Consider the following 16,031-nt stretch of genomic DNA (forward strand, 5'->3'; position numbering starts at 1 on the left):
GCACACCGAGTGTAGCAGCCAGGCTCGGGATTCGGGGACAGTGTCAGCCTCCCCTGCTTGGCTGAAGGAGGGTGGTCTGTGGGGAAGCGGAAGTCACCGAGGCCTGGCCGGGTCCTGACACAGGCCATCCAGAGGGGCCCAGCCCGCAGGCAGGTTTTGCAACAGCCTCCACGCCCACCCTGAAGTACTCAGGAGTTTTACAGCCACAGTGTTTGGACTTAGAAGAAGAATTAGCAACGCTTTAGCATCTTTACGATCTCACTCTAACATATTTCAAAAGCTGTCAAATTCTAGTGCAAGGTCTGAGAGGCACCACGCTGCTACTCCTTGGGGAGCTGCTCGGGAAGCAGCAGCCATGCTGGGTCCCCCTGGGGGCGTGGCTGCCAGAGTCTCTGACCAGCTCTGCACCTGCCCTGCATGCTGGGTGGCAGGCGGGAGCTGGCCAGGCAGAGGGCAGCCTTGAGGTCAGCCCACAGGAGAGAGGTGGAGGCAGGGCAAGCTGCGTCTCACAGGACTCCCGAGACTCCCATCTGCCTGGGCCTGACACCCTCTCCGCCAAAGCCCCTGCGTGGGAAGCCCTGCTGGCCACGGGGTGAGAAGGCCTCGGAGCCACGGGTACCCACAGCCCAAGCGGCCCCCACAGGCTGGGTAGGTTTGTCAGGAAGACAAACCCTGGCCACTCCGAACTCCTCCAGGAAAAGCCAGTTCTCTGAATAACATTACCAAGACATTCTCAAGAACGGTAAAACATTTAAATTACTTATATTTGTAATTTAACCAAATTAGGCATTTTCCTTTCCTTTATAAAAGTCTCTTTCATCATCCAGTGGCGAGAGCCGGCATGTGCAACCTGGGCCACAGGCGGCCCCAGAAGCTGATAACGCAGCCCCACAGGGCCACAGTCTTCTGTCACCGCCTGGTTTCCACTGCTCTTTCATGACCAGGCTGCTGGCCCTGAGCAGGGACTGCACGGTGACGGGAATGCTGTGTGGGGTGGGATCAGCACGTGGCTCACCCCGCCTCCTGTGTCCACCGCACGCAACCCCCTAAACCCACGTGTGTCCTTGTGACTTGCAAGCAAAACACTGCAATTATTAATGACAGTATTTCAACCAACGTACGTGTGTTTGTGTGTGTGCGTGCACACACCTGGGAGGACAAGAGGTTATTGTGACTAAGCAGACATGTAAGGTCTCTTATTTAATCATGAAACTCAGGCTTGTGGCATTATTGTGGCGTTTTTTTTTTTTTGGTACTGAGGATCGAACTCGGGTCCTTGCACTTGCACAGCAGGCGGCGAAACCACTGAGCTAAATCCCCAGCCCTGTTGTGTTTTAATGTTACAATTAAATACGTAAAGGAAGCCTCAGGTGTTTTATTTGTGGCCGTAGACAGTGTGGCGCAGCCTCGCAAGCCAGGAGCCGGGCACCCGCGGGCTGCAGTGTCCACAACGAGCTGCTTTCCCATCCAGCAAGACAAAAACGGTAAAAGGAGTCTTTTATTCCACACTGCAAACAAGACCCTGGGACCTGCACAGCAGCCCAGCCAGCGCCCACTCTCAACCTGCAGGCCTTCCTGCCTCTTGAGTGGAATTCTCCATCCTGGCCCTGGAAGAGAGAGGGGCTGTCGACCAACAGCGGATGCTGGCTTGCTGCCAGTCCGTGGTGACAATCCCGGCCCCACACATGGACTCGAGGGTGACCAGGAGGTTCCAGGCCACGCCACAGCACCACAGCGGCCACATGCGGAATCTGGCTCCCAATGCAGGCTGAGGGGCTCTGAGCGTGGCCGAGAGCTGGGCTGCCTCAATGGCATCAACCCCACTGCATACTGGAGCCCCGGGCACCCCCGCAAGGTGCTCTGGAGGAGCGGTCTGTGACTTGTTTTGGTTGTTTCAATTTCTGAGGCAGGGTCTCACCATGGAATCCAGGCTGGCCCTCAACTGACAGTGAAGCCCTGCCTTCCCTCCAGAGCACCAGAACGCCCAGCTGTCTGTGTTCTGCCCGTGTGGCTCACTGTGGCAGGGGGGCCCCAGGCTGGCCCAGGCGTTACCGGGATCACGCTGCCTGTTCCCAGCGAGGTCGGTCAACAGGAAGTGCTTCCTGTAGCCAAGAGGAAGAGCAGAGGGCTGCCCACGCGTGCACACACACAGGCACACACGCCGCTGCTGATGTGAGAACAAGGAAGGAACTGCCTCACACTGTAACCACTGCAAGAGAAATCCTTTTTCCCCTCCGTGGTATTCTCTCTTTCCCAAAGCATTTTCTTCTTAGTTTTCCACTGTTCATTTTTTCCAACCCACCCTTTATCTTCCTTTGTTTACATTGAAAGCTGCCTTCACTTTCGTTTCCCAGAAATGCTGTTTTTGGGTTATTTTTGGTGAGGTTAATTTGCCCACGTGACCCGGCAGCTCAACTCAGATGCTCTCTGACTCATGCCGGCAAGGCGAGGAGCTCGTCAGGCTGGACGTGCAGCACACGGCCGATGGGTCCCACATGCTGCCGTCTACTGCCTTGGGCTGCAGCTTCCCTGCCTCACCAGCCCACCACGCTTCATTTCCCAGTGATGACCAGCGTCCTGCACTGGGCCCGCTGACAACGACCCTTTCCTTGGCAACCTGTCCCCAGCCCTCCTCCCCGGGGCAGTGGGCCTGTCTGCCGGGGCTCAACAGCAGCTGTGCACTCAGAAGGCCCCTCGATGGCCTCCGGGCTACGTACAACCAACACCACCCCAGTGGGGACTTCTGGCTGCTCAGGGAGGTGGGGACATTTTTGTTGTGGTCTTGGTTTGTTCACTGTGGGTTCCCTGCGGTGCCTGCCATGCAGTGGGCACGGATGCATCTGTAAAATGTGTAAGTGTGTCACCAAAATGTAATGACATTCAGGACAAACCAATAACAACCATCTAAGGAGCATCCCCCAGAGGGAAGCCAGAGCAGCTTCTGGGGTCACAGCAGGCCCGCCAGCCCCACTGCCTCCTTCCCTTCCAACCTTCTCCAGGAAGGGGCCGGATGGTCTACCCTCGGGTGTACACACACACACACACACACACACACACACATGCACGTCAAACCAACACGAGCCCCACTGTGAACATCCTGTGTGGGCTTTTTTTGATGCCTATATAGAGCTCCTCACCATCAACTGCAACAGGTTCAAACCCCTGGACCTTATTTTCACAGTCCTTCTGAATTTTTAGTCTCTGTTACACACAGTCTTACTTTCCATTCTTCCCAGGGCAGAGGTGCTCAGCAAGCAGTGCATCTGTCCCTGAGGGGACTCGTGACCCCATCTGGAGGCATTCTGGGCTGTCCTAACAGGGTGAGGGTCCTGCTAGTATCCCACTCGGGGCCAGGGATGCTGAAGCCGCCACGTGCACAGGGCAGCCCAGCTGGGCAGGGAGAGCCACCTCTGCTAGCCCTTGCACCCCACGACTAGCCCTGCACACAGACAGGCCTGCAACCCCTGCATCCTCCAGCACAGACCCCAGCACTGCACCTTCCCAGTCCCGAGACAGTGCCCAGCAACAACAGGTGGTGGGCAGCGTCTCAGTGATGCGACAGGATGAAGCAAACCCCAGTGAAGCAACAGAACTTCACAAGCAAGACTAGCTCTGCCACAGCACACTGGACCATCTGTACTGCAGATAAGGGACAGGAAGGCACCCAGCGTTCACCACGAGGCTTCGGCTCTCCAGATTGCTGGGGGACAGGGTCAGAGCACAGCCCTGTGACATGCAAAGGACACCCCCAGACCCCTCCAGCTTGCTTATGGACAAGGCGGCAACACTGTCCATATTTGCAAAGCACTGGAAACAAGCACCATCCACATGAGACCAGATCAACAAAACAAACACCACACACAGGGCACTGGGGTCAGGTCTGAAAAGACAGAAAGGGACAGAGCCAGCTGTTGCTGTCATGGGACTGCTACGGCACAAGTTTAAAAAGCCAGAAAAAGCCCGGTGCAAACAGAGAGCCTGTGATGTACAGGTACAAAGTGAGAGACCCTGGTGGAGGTGGGGGCAGGAGATGCCAGCACGGGGCCACACTTAAGGTCGTCTCCACCAGTACTGACCGTGTGTGGTCAGTGTGACCTTTGCAGTCACTGCTGTCTGCACAGGTCAAATTGTCTCCACATGAAAAACTGAACTGTGCTTCTCACGCCTTCTCCACAGCCAGCAGGGGGCAGAAGCAAGCAGCCAGCAGCCAGAGGTGCAGGGTCCCTCAGACCAAACCAAGGGGCTGCGGGGCTTAGGCGGCTGCCTCCAGGCCTCCTGCACCTCCGCTGGGGATGGAAGGAAGAGCACCTACCATGCCAGGCGTCCAGGAGTGTTACCTAGATGGCTCTAAGGCACTCAGACCTGGAAAAGCAGTCAATACTCAAAGCTGATGCTCACTACTATCACTCCCGGTGTGGCCGGGAAGGGCTCTCTCCCCAAGGGTCCCTGCCACCCAGGAGCACTCCAGCCACAGCGGGCACTGGGCAGAGCCCCACACAGCTCCCAGGTCCCGAGGCCTGCGCTTGAGTGCAGGAGGCTCACTCCTCCTTCACACAGCCTGTCCTCACGAGCAGCTCCGGGCAGGTGCACACCTGCAATCACAGCTACTCAGGCGCCTGCAGCAGGAGAGCCAGCCTGGGCCACTCAGAAAGACCCTGTCTCAACTTAGAGCAAAGAGAAAGTGCTGGGGACACAGCTCAGTGGTAGGCAACCCTGAGTTCGACCCCCAGTATTGCAAACAAAACAAAACCAAACAAAAAAGAGGTCCACCATGACAAGCAATCAGCTATTCTACCAAAACCAGTGTGTGGCAGCTCAGTAAGCTATTTAGGGATCCAAACTACAGTTAAACAAACCCCTCTCTGGAGTCAGTGCTCGGAAGGCTACTGGACAACGGTCTCACCTTTGACTAGGTGCCAACTGGAGCCACTGGACAGGACGTGAGCAGTGTATGCTCTGACTCGAGCCTGCCTGGGGGTCTAAAACAGAACACTTCGAGGCAAGGTGCAGGCAAGGGCCGTGTGCAGGGACACACCCTACCGCATCCTCCCTTCTGGGCACTGGGCTGGAACCCAGGCCTCACACAGCAGGCAAGTGCTCTAACACCAAGCTACAGCCCCAGCCCAACCCCTGCCTTCAGAAGGGTGAAAGTAAACATAACCTCTGGAGGAAGATTAACAGTTGGATATGTAAATAAATTTACAAACATGTGAATAAATGTTATGCAGCCTTTCCAAAGTAATCTCAGAAAACAAAAGGCACGAGAATGCTCACAGACCAGGGAGAAGGAACAGCAACTGTGCATGACACCAACGGGCTGGAAAGGAACAAAAGAAACCCCAGCAAACTGTGAACTACAGCACTTATCTCCAGGGAACTTTTTTTTGGCGGGGAATGGTGATGGTGGTGTTCCGCAGCTCACGCTGGCCTTGGATTCACTATGTAGCCCACCCAGGCGGGCCCCGAACTGTAACCTTCCTGCCTCAGACTCCAGAGCACTGGGATTTCAGGCATGTCCCACCAAGCCCAACTCTCCAGGTAACTCTGATTTTGTATTTTTGTTTTCCAATTTTTCTATAAAGAACAGTCGCTGCTTTTAGAATCAGAAAACAAGCTAAAGATTAAGTTTAAGCAGGAAGACCTTCATACAAGCTAGGAAGGATTTGGAAAGCACAGCCATTCAGGGTGGTGGGATTGGCCTCAGACACAACCTACAGGGCCTTGCGCTGGGGTGCGGCCAGTGGAGATCTGAGGTTGGAAACGCTGGGGCACAAAGCACAGGGAGTAGAGCCTGCAGCGGCTCCACCACACTCCCCTGCCCACCACACATAGAGCCCAGCTCCAGACAGGAAGGGGCAGCATCTGTTAGAGACGTTTAAGTTTACGTCGAGGTTTGAAAAAAAAAGAAACTATAAAATTAAAAAAGAAAACTGATTTGCAAGCATTTTACTAAAACAGTCATTATGTGTCTCTAAAAACCAGAACAAGAAAATAGATAGTTTAATAGTGAAAGCCATTTGCTGACTTAGGCCAAGTGAAAGCCAACACTAACCAAAAAAACATTTTCCACATAAAAACATTCCTTTTATTATTCCTTACCCTAGAACTCTACCCATTAAAAAATACAGGGAGGAAAAAGAAAAGGAAAGAGGAAAATGATGAGTGCTCAGAGTCTTGGCAAAGGCGGATGCGCCCGCAGCACAGGCAGAGCAGGCTTCTCCCAGCCGCCTGGGCAGCACAGCCTCCAAGGAGCCAGGACTGCACCCCTCGGCGCCAGGACAGCCAGACCCAGCAGAGGACGAGGTGCAACTGCCCGAGTCCTGGAAGCCCTGTCGGGAGACTGCCTCAGGAAGTAGCAGGAATCGGAGTCAGGTCCCCTGGGGGGGGTGGTCTGACGCACCTCGGCACAGGTCTGCCCTGTACAGATGGAGGTGCGGGCTGCAAAAGATGCCCCGCTCCTGCCTTGGAGCAGACAACCATGCTGCCCAGTGCCCCTCCTCCCTCTCACCGCGCAGGAGACCTGCACTGTGGACCGGGTGGACCAGGCCCTACAGCACGAGACTGCACGCACACAGACAGCCCAAGTGCCAGGAGAGCTGGCAGCAGGGTCCTGAGCTACGGGAAGCTGCCAGCGGGGAAAGCGGAGCTCCTGAGCTATGCCCGTGCAGCTCTACTTGGGCACCAAGCCCTAGACCTCTCAACCCCGATCCTCACCCGCGCCCACTCCAGGACTACACGGCCAGGAACAGCAGCTCTTACACCGGGGTCTGTCCCACAGCACCTGTCAACCACGCCACGAGGCTCACAGTCAGGCCAGTCTACTGCAGAGGTGAAAAACAGCAAGCTGAGGGCCGGGTGTGGTGGTGAACATCTGTAATCCCAGTACTTGGGAGGCTGAGGCAGTGGGATCACTGTGAGTGCGAGGCCAGCCTAGCCTTCACAGTGGGCTCAAGCCAGCCTGAACTACACAGTGACCCTGTCTCAAAACAAAACAAAACACAAACAAACAAACAAACAAAAACCCCAATGAGTTGGATAGGACTGGGGCGCATGGTGCTCCTCCTGCTGGCTGCACCCTCCCGACTCAGGGCCACGGTCTCTGCTCCAGCAAGCCCTGGTCTCCTGGCAGGTCACCCATGGGGGAGGCTGGGGACACCAAAAACTTGCTGTGCATGAGCTGAGACACAGGCACAGGGGCAGTGCAGGCACAGCGTGTGCAAGGGCTCAGGCCAAAGGGGCACAGAGCCCAGCAGGACAGCAGGTCCAGGCAGTGCCCAGAGAGCTTGGCCGCCATACTGAGTGTGTGGGCCAGGGAGGGAGGCCACGGAGCCGACGCCGCAGAGACCCGGAGCTGCTATCAGGGAAGCCTGGGCCAGGGGGCCGGAAGGACAAACAGACCAGGACCAAGGGCAGAGGTGGGGCAGGCCGGTTACCTACAAGGAGTAAGACAAAGTCTCTGGATGACTGCAGCAAAAACAAAACGGACCTGTACTCCCCGCTCCCTGAGAGGCTGAGGCAGGAGGGTTTCGAGCTGGAGCCCAGCCTTGGAAACTCAGACCTAACAGGACCCTGCCTCAGAGTAAAGGGCTTACAGAGTGAGGAGCTGGAAAGGAGGGCGCGCTGTGCATGCAGTCGGTCGGGTGTGACGGTCTCCGGCCCGATCCGCAGTACGGAGAAGCCACAAGGCGTTTCTTTCTTTTTGTCCTTTTTGCACCTGGGATTGAACTCCGGACCTTGCGCTTGCCAGGCAGGCACCGGAACCACTGAGCTAAACCCCTGACTACAAGGGTTTTCTTGCAGACTTTGAACAATGACACTGGCTTCACCCAAGGGGGCGCCCTCCTCACCAAGTGTGACCCGGGGAAGGGGTGGGGTAGGTCAGGCTCACGCCTGTCCTATGAAACCCTTTCCATCAACCCACCGACTCCCTGGCAGATCGCCCCATATCTAAATCCGTCTACAGATGTGCAGCCCACTAGTGGCCCTCATGGTCGCATGCAGGGAGGCGGGACAAGGAGCAAGTGTGCGGGCGGGAAAGGGCAGCTCCTGCTGGGCACGGGGTGGGGTGCGTGTGTGCACACACATGTGCGCGTGACAGCGCGGGCCCAGGTGGCAGAGGAAGGCAGCGCAGGAAGCGAGCTCATCCCCTCGGCCGGGCCATACCAGGTTCAGAACAAACCGGGGAGCTCCTCCGGCCTCACCTCGGGGAAGCCCAGGGCAGGCTGAGGGCGACCCGCAGGCTGACCCGCAGGACTACGCTACGCTCTGGCCCGAGGGGCTCGCCCAACATACGCGGGTGGACGCAGCAGGCCCGGAAGCAAAGCCAAGCTCACGCGGGCACGGGGCTCGGATCTGGGGGGGAAAAGACATATTATTCAACGGATGGCACTGGGACAAATGGACTGTCATCTGGAAAATATCAAACCAGCTTTGTACCTTACCCCAAATCAATTCCAGATGACCTGTTCAATGTAAAAAAAGAAACTATACAGGCTCCAGACCAGAAGACGCTGCAGGGGAATGTCTTTGGAATGCATGTTGCATTATGTACACAGAACACGCACAGAACACGCGTGTGTGTTGTAAGATGATGATGGGTAACATACACAACTTATAATGAATTTCTACCTATGTCCAAACCCAGAAGTCATGGCAAAAAAAGACTGATAAACGTAACATTTTAAAAAAAAAAAAAACTACATTGCGAAGTTGAAAGATTTTAAAAACTGTAGAGCAGGTACTCCCAGTTCCCACTAAAGATAATTCCCTTGAATGGGAAACGGCTTCTAAAACATGAAGGCAAGAACAGTTCAGCAGCGACGGAAGGGGACATAAAAGCACACCAATGACCAATGAAGTGGCCCCCAGAAAGCTTCCATGGCACTCTCGAGGCTTTGAGGCGGGGGTCTCCAGCCGAGTGCCGTGGCGGTCTGCCATCAGCAGTCAGGGTGCAGTGCCAGCCAGGGCAAGGGGACCCAAGTCTGCTCCCCGATTTCTGTCCTACACTCATCCAAAGGTACTCAGCCAAGTGGGAAAGGTCACTCCTGCTGTCTGTGACACACAGGTGACGTGCCAGTTATCACATAAAGGACAGCACACTGTTCACAGCGTAAAATGGGAATAAGGTGGCCATCAACACGACCGACTCGCTGGACCCCCAGGACAGCACAGGAGGGGACGTTCCTCACACAGCAACAGAGCCCCACCAGCCCTGGACAGGTGGATGGCCACACGTGCAGGGCAACCCTGTCTCCCATCTGGAAGTCCCCAGCCTCTGGAGAGTTCTAGAGAGCCATACGTGCAGGGTGAGCCAGACGGCAGGTGAGAGGATGAGGGCCTTGTTTCCTAAGTGAAAAATCAAGTTCCCTATAGGAGGTGAGAACAGGACAGCACCAGACCCCTCAAGTGCTGCGTCCTCCCCCTGGCTGCTGTGGGGCAGGGGCACTTTTCATCTGGGATCCTCCTGCACCTTTCCAATTTCCTACCTCTGATAATGCTTGTCTGCTTCAAAGTTTCCTCATTTAAGAGGCCACTGGATTCTCAATAAAAAGTTATTTTAATCAAACAGGTTAAGAGGCCAAAGGGAGGTTACAGGCGCCCGGGGACAGCATGGAGAGAACCACAGGAGCGGGCTAAACGCTCAGAATCCCATCACGGTCACAGTAGGACGGTCCTGTTTGTGTCTGTCTACAAGGCGTCTAAAGGGACTTCCTGGGAATGTCCCCCAAGTGTCCCTGGAAATACCTGGGCGAGGCATGGCAACCTCACTGCACACAGGGCAGGACGAGGGCGCGAAGCACAGAAGCCTGGCCAGCAGCTGTAGGCCCTGCTACTCAGAGGCGGAGGCAAGCATGAGGCCAGCCTGGGAGACTCAGCAAGATCCTGCCCCCAATAAAGATTAAAAAGGGCTGGGGTGCAGCTCAGAGATAGAGGTCCCTTGGGTTCCAACCCCAGTACCAAAAATCATTGAAAAAAAGCAAGAGGAAGAGGAGCTGGCTGAGGCGGACAGTGCTACAGCAAAGGCTCTGTTTTGTTTAAAAAGCCAATCAGAGAACCATGAACATGTTTCTGGGCTGAGCAGAAAAACAGTGGCGTTCAAAGACCAGCCAGGGGAGGAAGGAGACAGGAACTAGCAGAGTTCAGACCCTGTCCTCACCACCTCTGAGGAAGCAGCACAGACCCAAAAAGAGGTCAAGGATGGGCATCAGGGCCTGAGGAAGGCGTCCCAAGGGCTGGGGACTTTTCGGGGAGCCTGCGAAGCACCTGCCTAAGACCCAGAGCAGTCTGCTAGTTACCCGGTCAGGTAGCCCAGGGCTGCTAGAATGCTGACTACGGCAACCATACTGCCTCTCCTGTGCCCTTTCCTCCCTTTACATAACTCAGGCCTCCTACCTCAGAACAGCACAGAAACTGTCCGGAGCGCACCCACTTCACCAGCTTCTGACTGTCTCCTGGCTGCGGCTAGGCGAGGTTCCAGCGTATCAAGGGTCGCACATCTCCAGGGCTGGGAAGGAGACCGGCTCGAAGGAGGAGCCCCAGCCTGCCGTGAGGTGTGCAGTCCAAGCTCCGCCCCTGCAGCAACCCAGGGGGCGACCCCCACCCCTGCACCAGCTGGAGCCCGCCCGACTGCCACCAGCTCCTTTTTCTCAGATCTGATCCCGCCAGGGGACTCAAGCAGGAATCAGCTTTTGTTTTTGTGTCTCCTATCTGAGGGGTGCAGCTGCCAGCCCCACGCACTAGCCCGAAACCTCCCTTCTGCAGCTGTAAAGTGCACAGAGATTTGCTGGAAAACCAGGTATCCCAAGGGAAAGGAAATGAGCAAGATGATGCCTCAACAATCAGGGCAGGGGCCGGGGATTTAGCTCAGTGGTTTTGCCACCTGCTGCACAAGTGCAAGGACCCGAGTTTGATCCCTGGTACCAAAAAAACAATCAGGGCACCCTGCTCCTAGGTACTCAGCTTCACTGTCTGCAAACATGCACACTTGTGACCACCACGTCCCCACCACATCCCAACACACACAGATCCCCAGGTCTCCGGAGCACACTTCGAGCCGGGACAAACAGCTGCTCACATGGGAGCCAGTGGCCTTCACTCAGTGTGAGGGCACAGGACAGTGACTGGATGCCTCGAGGCCCCTGCCCTGCACAGAGGACGTCCAGTGTCCGTGCCTCAGACTTCCTCAGGGGCGCAGGATGGGCATCCTGACCTTGCAAAGCACCCCAGCCCGGTGCATCAGTGTTCCCTCCGGTGCTGTCACGGAAGGAGCCCCAGGCAGGGACAGCGGTGCCCTCGGGTGGCCACAGCAGGCAGGTGAGGTCAGCCTAGGCTCCCTCAGGTGGCTGTCAGCTGGAACAGGCGGGGTTAAAGGAGGAGAAGCCTCACGTGGTAGCCACAGGGCAGATGGCTTCACCTCTGAACTGCAGCAGAGAAGCAGGGCGCAGGCCTCCGCCGATGGCCAGCGGCTACCCCTCAGCACCTATGTGAGTCAGCAGCTACACAATGGGCCAGGCGAGTGCTGGAGGCCACAGCGAACAGCGCCAGGCTGGGCCACAGGGACACACACCCTGAGGAGATCACCACCTGCTGCACTCCCCAGCGGCACTGTGGAAGCCGTGTCAGCACTGGGGAAACACTCACCCTGGATGAGCGGGCACACGCCTGTCCTGGGCTCAGTAGGCTGAGGCAGGAAGCACGCAGGATCTGGGTCAGCCTGGGCAACTAATAAAAAGGACTGTGGCTGTAGCTCAGTGGTAAGTGCTTGTGGAGTACGCACGAGGCCCTGGTTCAAGCCCCAGTAGCACCGAAAATAAAAAAGAATAAAATGAAGCCCATGCAGTAGTTCCGCCGTTCCCCACACTGGGCTGCTCAGACACCTGCCAGAAGCCCGGAGACACCTCCCTCGGGAACCCACAAGGACAATCCACTGACTGTGAGGTGCAAGGGAGCACACCACAAAGAACAGCCAGAGTCAGCACCGGAAAGCACCCAAATCCCTGCCCGGGCGACTGCACACGGTCCTGGTACACAGCCCTGGGAGGGAGGGCACAGGCCGTGTGGCCCCACTCTGAAAAATGACCCGCAATGAGAACCCAGGGACAGAAAGCAGGGAACGGGCACTGGGGCGCGAAGAATGGGGCACCTGCTCACGGGTCGCAGAGGACGGGGTGAGGCAAGTGATCTGAATATAAACAGGGGTGACGCACGCAACTCCGATGACACTGAAACCTCTGAACAGTGCACTTCAAAAAGCAGCCACATGCTGTGTTTTCTACCTCATGGAGTACACAGCACAGGACCACGACACAGGTCCTACTCAACTGTTCTGAAATCCTGGCCCTCCACTTCGTGGGACTGAGCACCACAGCACCACGCCGTCTACCACCAGCCTTGCAACTGTATTTTCCTTGCGGAAAAAAAAAAATACGGCTATAAAACACTCCCCGTTTCTAAACTTCCGGAAATATGCGGAATAAGGATTCGTAAATAAAAACGGGGTTTGGAAAAATGATTACAAATAAGCGGTCTTTCAGAAAACAGAATTTAAAAATAAAAAGTTAAGTAGGACAGACAATCTAAAAAGCAACCTACATCTTTATCTCTAAAAAAAAAAGTATGTAAGGTCAGAGTTCAAGACCGCAACCTCCAACGGTCCAAAGGACAGCCTTCTCCGGGTCACACCCAGGGCAGGCTCCAGGCTCAGGCCTTGACCTCAGGCTGCAGAGGCCCAGGAAGCACCAGATGGTGACTGAGGCAAGCTCAGTGGGGACAGGGGATCGAGCCCTGGCCACTCCCTACCATGGCCGCATCGCTGAGGGTGCGGTGAGACTCTGCGGCCGGCCGCACCTCAACAGGCCCAGGCAACAACTCAAACACCAGCGGAGAAAGCACGGGCCCCACAGCCTCGCACAACAGTCACCGCACACAATGCACCTCCATAAAAGTAAACTGAGAAAATCAGAGCAGCCCAGGAAGAGGGAGGGGCATTCGGGGACACCTGCCTGGCTTTTCACCTTCACAAAAGCATCCTCCCATGGCAGCAGGGAGATCCGGGAGGCGGGGCGCTGTGGCCAGGGTCTCTCAAGGGTGGATGCTGTGCCCAGGGCTTGCCTGGGTGGGAGGAGACTGAGGTCGGCAGCAGCACCCTATCCAGGGCTCTCCGCCCGACAGGAAGCCTCTCTGCTAAGACACTTGCGCTCTAGATTCCCCTCGCTGCCCTACCAACGTAACCGCCACCTGCATCAAGGGAGGCTCTGCACCCCAAGAGCATCCATCCCCTCAGTGACAGTGCACAGCAGGGGTGAGCAGGGCGCAGCACCGAGTCAGGAAGGTGACAGTGGCCAACACCGATTACCACCACCGAGGACACTTCCTGGGCCCTGTTTCTTCTGTTCATAGGGGAACAGCACACAACAGGGACTCCAGGATGGGAACTGACTTACAGAAAAAGCTATGGCCTCAGAGGGAAATCACCAAAAAGATAGAGCAGCGATAAAAACCAACCTACCTACCACGAGCACTTCTCAGAGATAGGCATCGTGAAGGAAAAAGCCACAGCCCGGGGTTCAAAGAGAGCCGGAAAACTTCTAAAGAGAAGAAACCCAACTCAACCACTAGGTATGTGTAACAGTTCCTCAGCCATCCAGAGGCAAAGCGGGGTCGGAGTCTTCACTTCAGAGAGCTCAGAGACAAGGCAAAGAGGAGCTTGGCAGACGCACCCCCCCCCCCGCCCTCCCACTTTCCAAAGAAATCCAAGTGTGACCTCCGAGCACAACCCCCGAGGTCAGAGGAGCCTTTTGTCTTGCGCAGAACCTGGCAGCTCCGGGGCTGTCTGCGCTGCGAGCCGTGATCACTGAGCGACACAGCCCTGAACCGTTCTGGACAAAGCCTGCACCTCGGGAGAGCTAGCGCGACGCCCTTGCCGCTCAAGTGTGCGGGCTGGCGGTGCCAGTTAACCTGCCGGCCTCCAGCCTCGCACCGCACCGGGGCCTGCTCTCCCAGGGAGCCGGTCGTCAGTAGTAACTGCTGCTTGGCCAGGTAAGAAAACTGCCAGACCCCTTCTGCTGTCACGATAGCCTGGCTCCTGAGACAATCGGACACACACAGTCGCAGCGTGCACACAGCGCTCTCGTATACACACGTACGCACACACGTACACGCGTCCGCACGCGCATCCTACTCCGAGTATGCACGCTCGCGCTTGCCAGCCTGCCGGCGACACCTGTGCGGCAGCGGTGGCCGCCGAGGCCGAGGCTCCAGCGCCTTCCCGCTCCACCTCGCCAGCTTTCGACACAGCCCAACACTCCTTCCGGGAGATAAACACCAGATTGGGAAAAACCAAGGCGACACAATGTTTCACTGTTATCTGTCACCCAAGAGCCCTACCATGGGGACAAAGGCCTTATCATCCTTCCAGCTGAGAACAGGATACACAAAGGGGCCCCGACCTCCGACCGCAGCCGCCCTCCCCCGAGCGGCCCAGGAAGGCGGCTCAGGGGTCCGGACGGGGCTTATGTGCAGGCTCTGGCGTGGGCCTCAAAGGGAAGTTTGAGGTAGGAGGTTGGGGGGCAGACTTGAGGTCCTGTGTGCGTATCTGGGGTGCAGTCGTGGGATGCAGCGTGGCTCAGGGCACAGATTTGGGTGTTACGGGTGTGAATCTGGGTGCGGTGGAGGCTTGGTGTGTATACATGGCCCCAGATGCAGACTAGGAAAGTTCTGGGTGCAGGTCAGCATGCAAACAAGGGAAGTGGCGCTGGCCTGGGGCACGGACTTGGGGGTTCCAGGTGCGGGCCTGGGGTGGAGGCTTGGGGTGCAGACACGGGGTGGGGGGTGGAGCGAGGGGTGTAGCCCCGGGCGCCATCCCTTCCCTCCTCCGCGCGGCTGGCACGCAAGCGCGCGCACCCACCTTGTGGCAGGCCGGGCAGGTGGGTCCAGGGGCGCCCTTGCCCCCGGGGCCCCCGCCGCCACCGCTCAGGCTGCTCTGGATCTGCGTGAGCTCCTGGCGCAGCACCTGCTTCTGGTGGAAGCTGAAGGCCGGGTGGTTGGAGGCCATGGTAAAGAGCAGCAGGAACTCATCGCCCGTGCGGCCCTCGTTGAGCTGCAGCCCGTAGTTATGGATGATGGAGTCGATGTGCGTGAGCGTGCGGTAGAGCACGCCCGCCGCCTCGCGCTGCTCGGAGCCCAGCAGCGCCAGCGACACCAGCAGCTTGCTGCGCACCACCTCGTCCGTCAGGTTGGTGAGGCTCCCCAGGTCAGCCGGGTTGTTGGCCTTGATCTCCGAGTCGCGCAGCGAGTGGTAGTCCTTGCGCGCCAGGTCCTCGAGGCACGAGCCGAGGAAGCGCAGCTCCAGCGGGATGCACAGGTCCAGCAGGCCGCACAGGAACTCCACGCGCTGCGGCGACGGCAGCTCCGAGAACCAGCGGTACACGCCGTCCCTCTGCAGCGGGCAGCGCTTCTCCACCATGCTGCCGCCCGCGCCGCGCCGCGCCCCGGGGCCGGGGGCCGCGCGGGGGCGGCCGGGGGGCGCGGCGGGCCGCGGCCGGGCCGCGCCGGGACCGGGGACGCGCGGGCCGGGGCCGGAGGCGCGCGCGCCGGGGCCGGGGCGGGGGCGCGCACCGGGGGCGGCCGGGGGCGGCGAGCGGCCTCGGGGCCCCCGCTCACCGGGAGGCGCCCGGCCCGCGCCCGTGCCCAGCGGCGGCCGGAGCGCGGCGGCCGCTCCTCGTCGTCGTCGTCGCCCGGGAGGCGGCCGCCCCCATCTCCCCCCGCGCCGCAGGGTCTGTCACTGCGGGCCGCCCCTCGCCGGGGCCGCGCCGGCCATGCGCCGTCCGCGCCTGCGCCCAGGCCGGCCGTTAGCCCCGGGCCGCGCAGCGCAGCGTCGCCGCCAGGAGCACTGGGAGCGGCCTCGCGGGGCGGCGGAAGGATCCGGCGGACGCCCTCCCTGCCGCTCCGAGGACGGATCGGGCCGAGAGCGGACGGCGGCGTCCGGAGCCCAGGAGCAGCGCGCTGACTCCCTCGCGCGCACGGGTGGCAGC

General features: G+C 58.1%; 1 protein-coding gene across 5 annotated transcripts in view; it reads right to left on the reverse strand.

Annotated features, from left to right (window-relative positions):
• Zcchc14 (zinc finger CCHC-type containing 14) overlaps positions 1-15,495 on the reverse strand; it is a 42,162-nt gene extending 26,667 nt beyond the window's left edge. For 2 of the 5 annotated variants that reach the window (XR_002394243.2, XM_004842762.3), the window contains exon 1: positions 14,906-15,494. Coding sequence is in view for 3 of the 5 variants with exons in the window: in XM_004842762.3 (XP_004842819.1) it covers positions 14,906-15,463 (558 nt within the window). In the remaining 2 variants the exon portion in view is untranslated. Of the gene's footprint in view, positions 1-10,392; positions 13,698-14,905 lie in introns of those variants that run through there. The other 3 variants (XM_021256635.2, XM_013071467.3, XM_087200830.1) reach the window with 2 other exon arrangements.
• Between the last annotated feature and the right edge of the window lie 536 nt (positions 15,496-16,031).

The sequence above is a fragment of the Heterocephalus glaber genome, unplaced genomic scaffold, assembly GCF_053883595.1.
Source record: "Heterocephalus glaber isolate CG9 unplaced genomic scaffold, H.glaber_assembly_v1.0 deba00000071, whole genome shotgun sequence".
NCBI lineage: Eukaryota > Metazoa > Chordata > Mammalia > Rodentia > Bathyergidae > Heterocephalus > Heterocephalus glaber.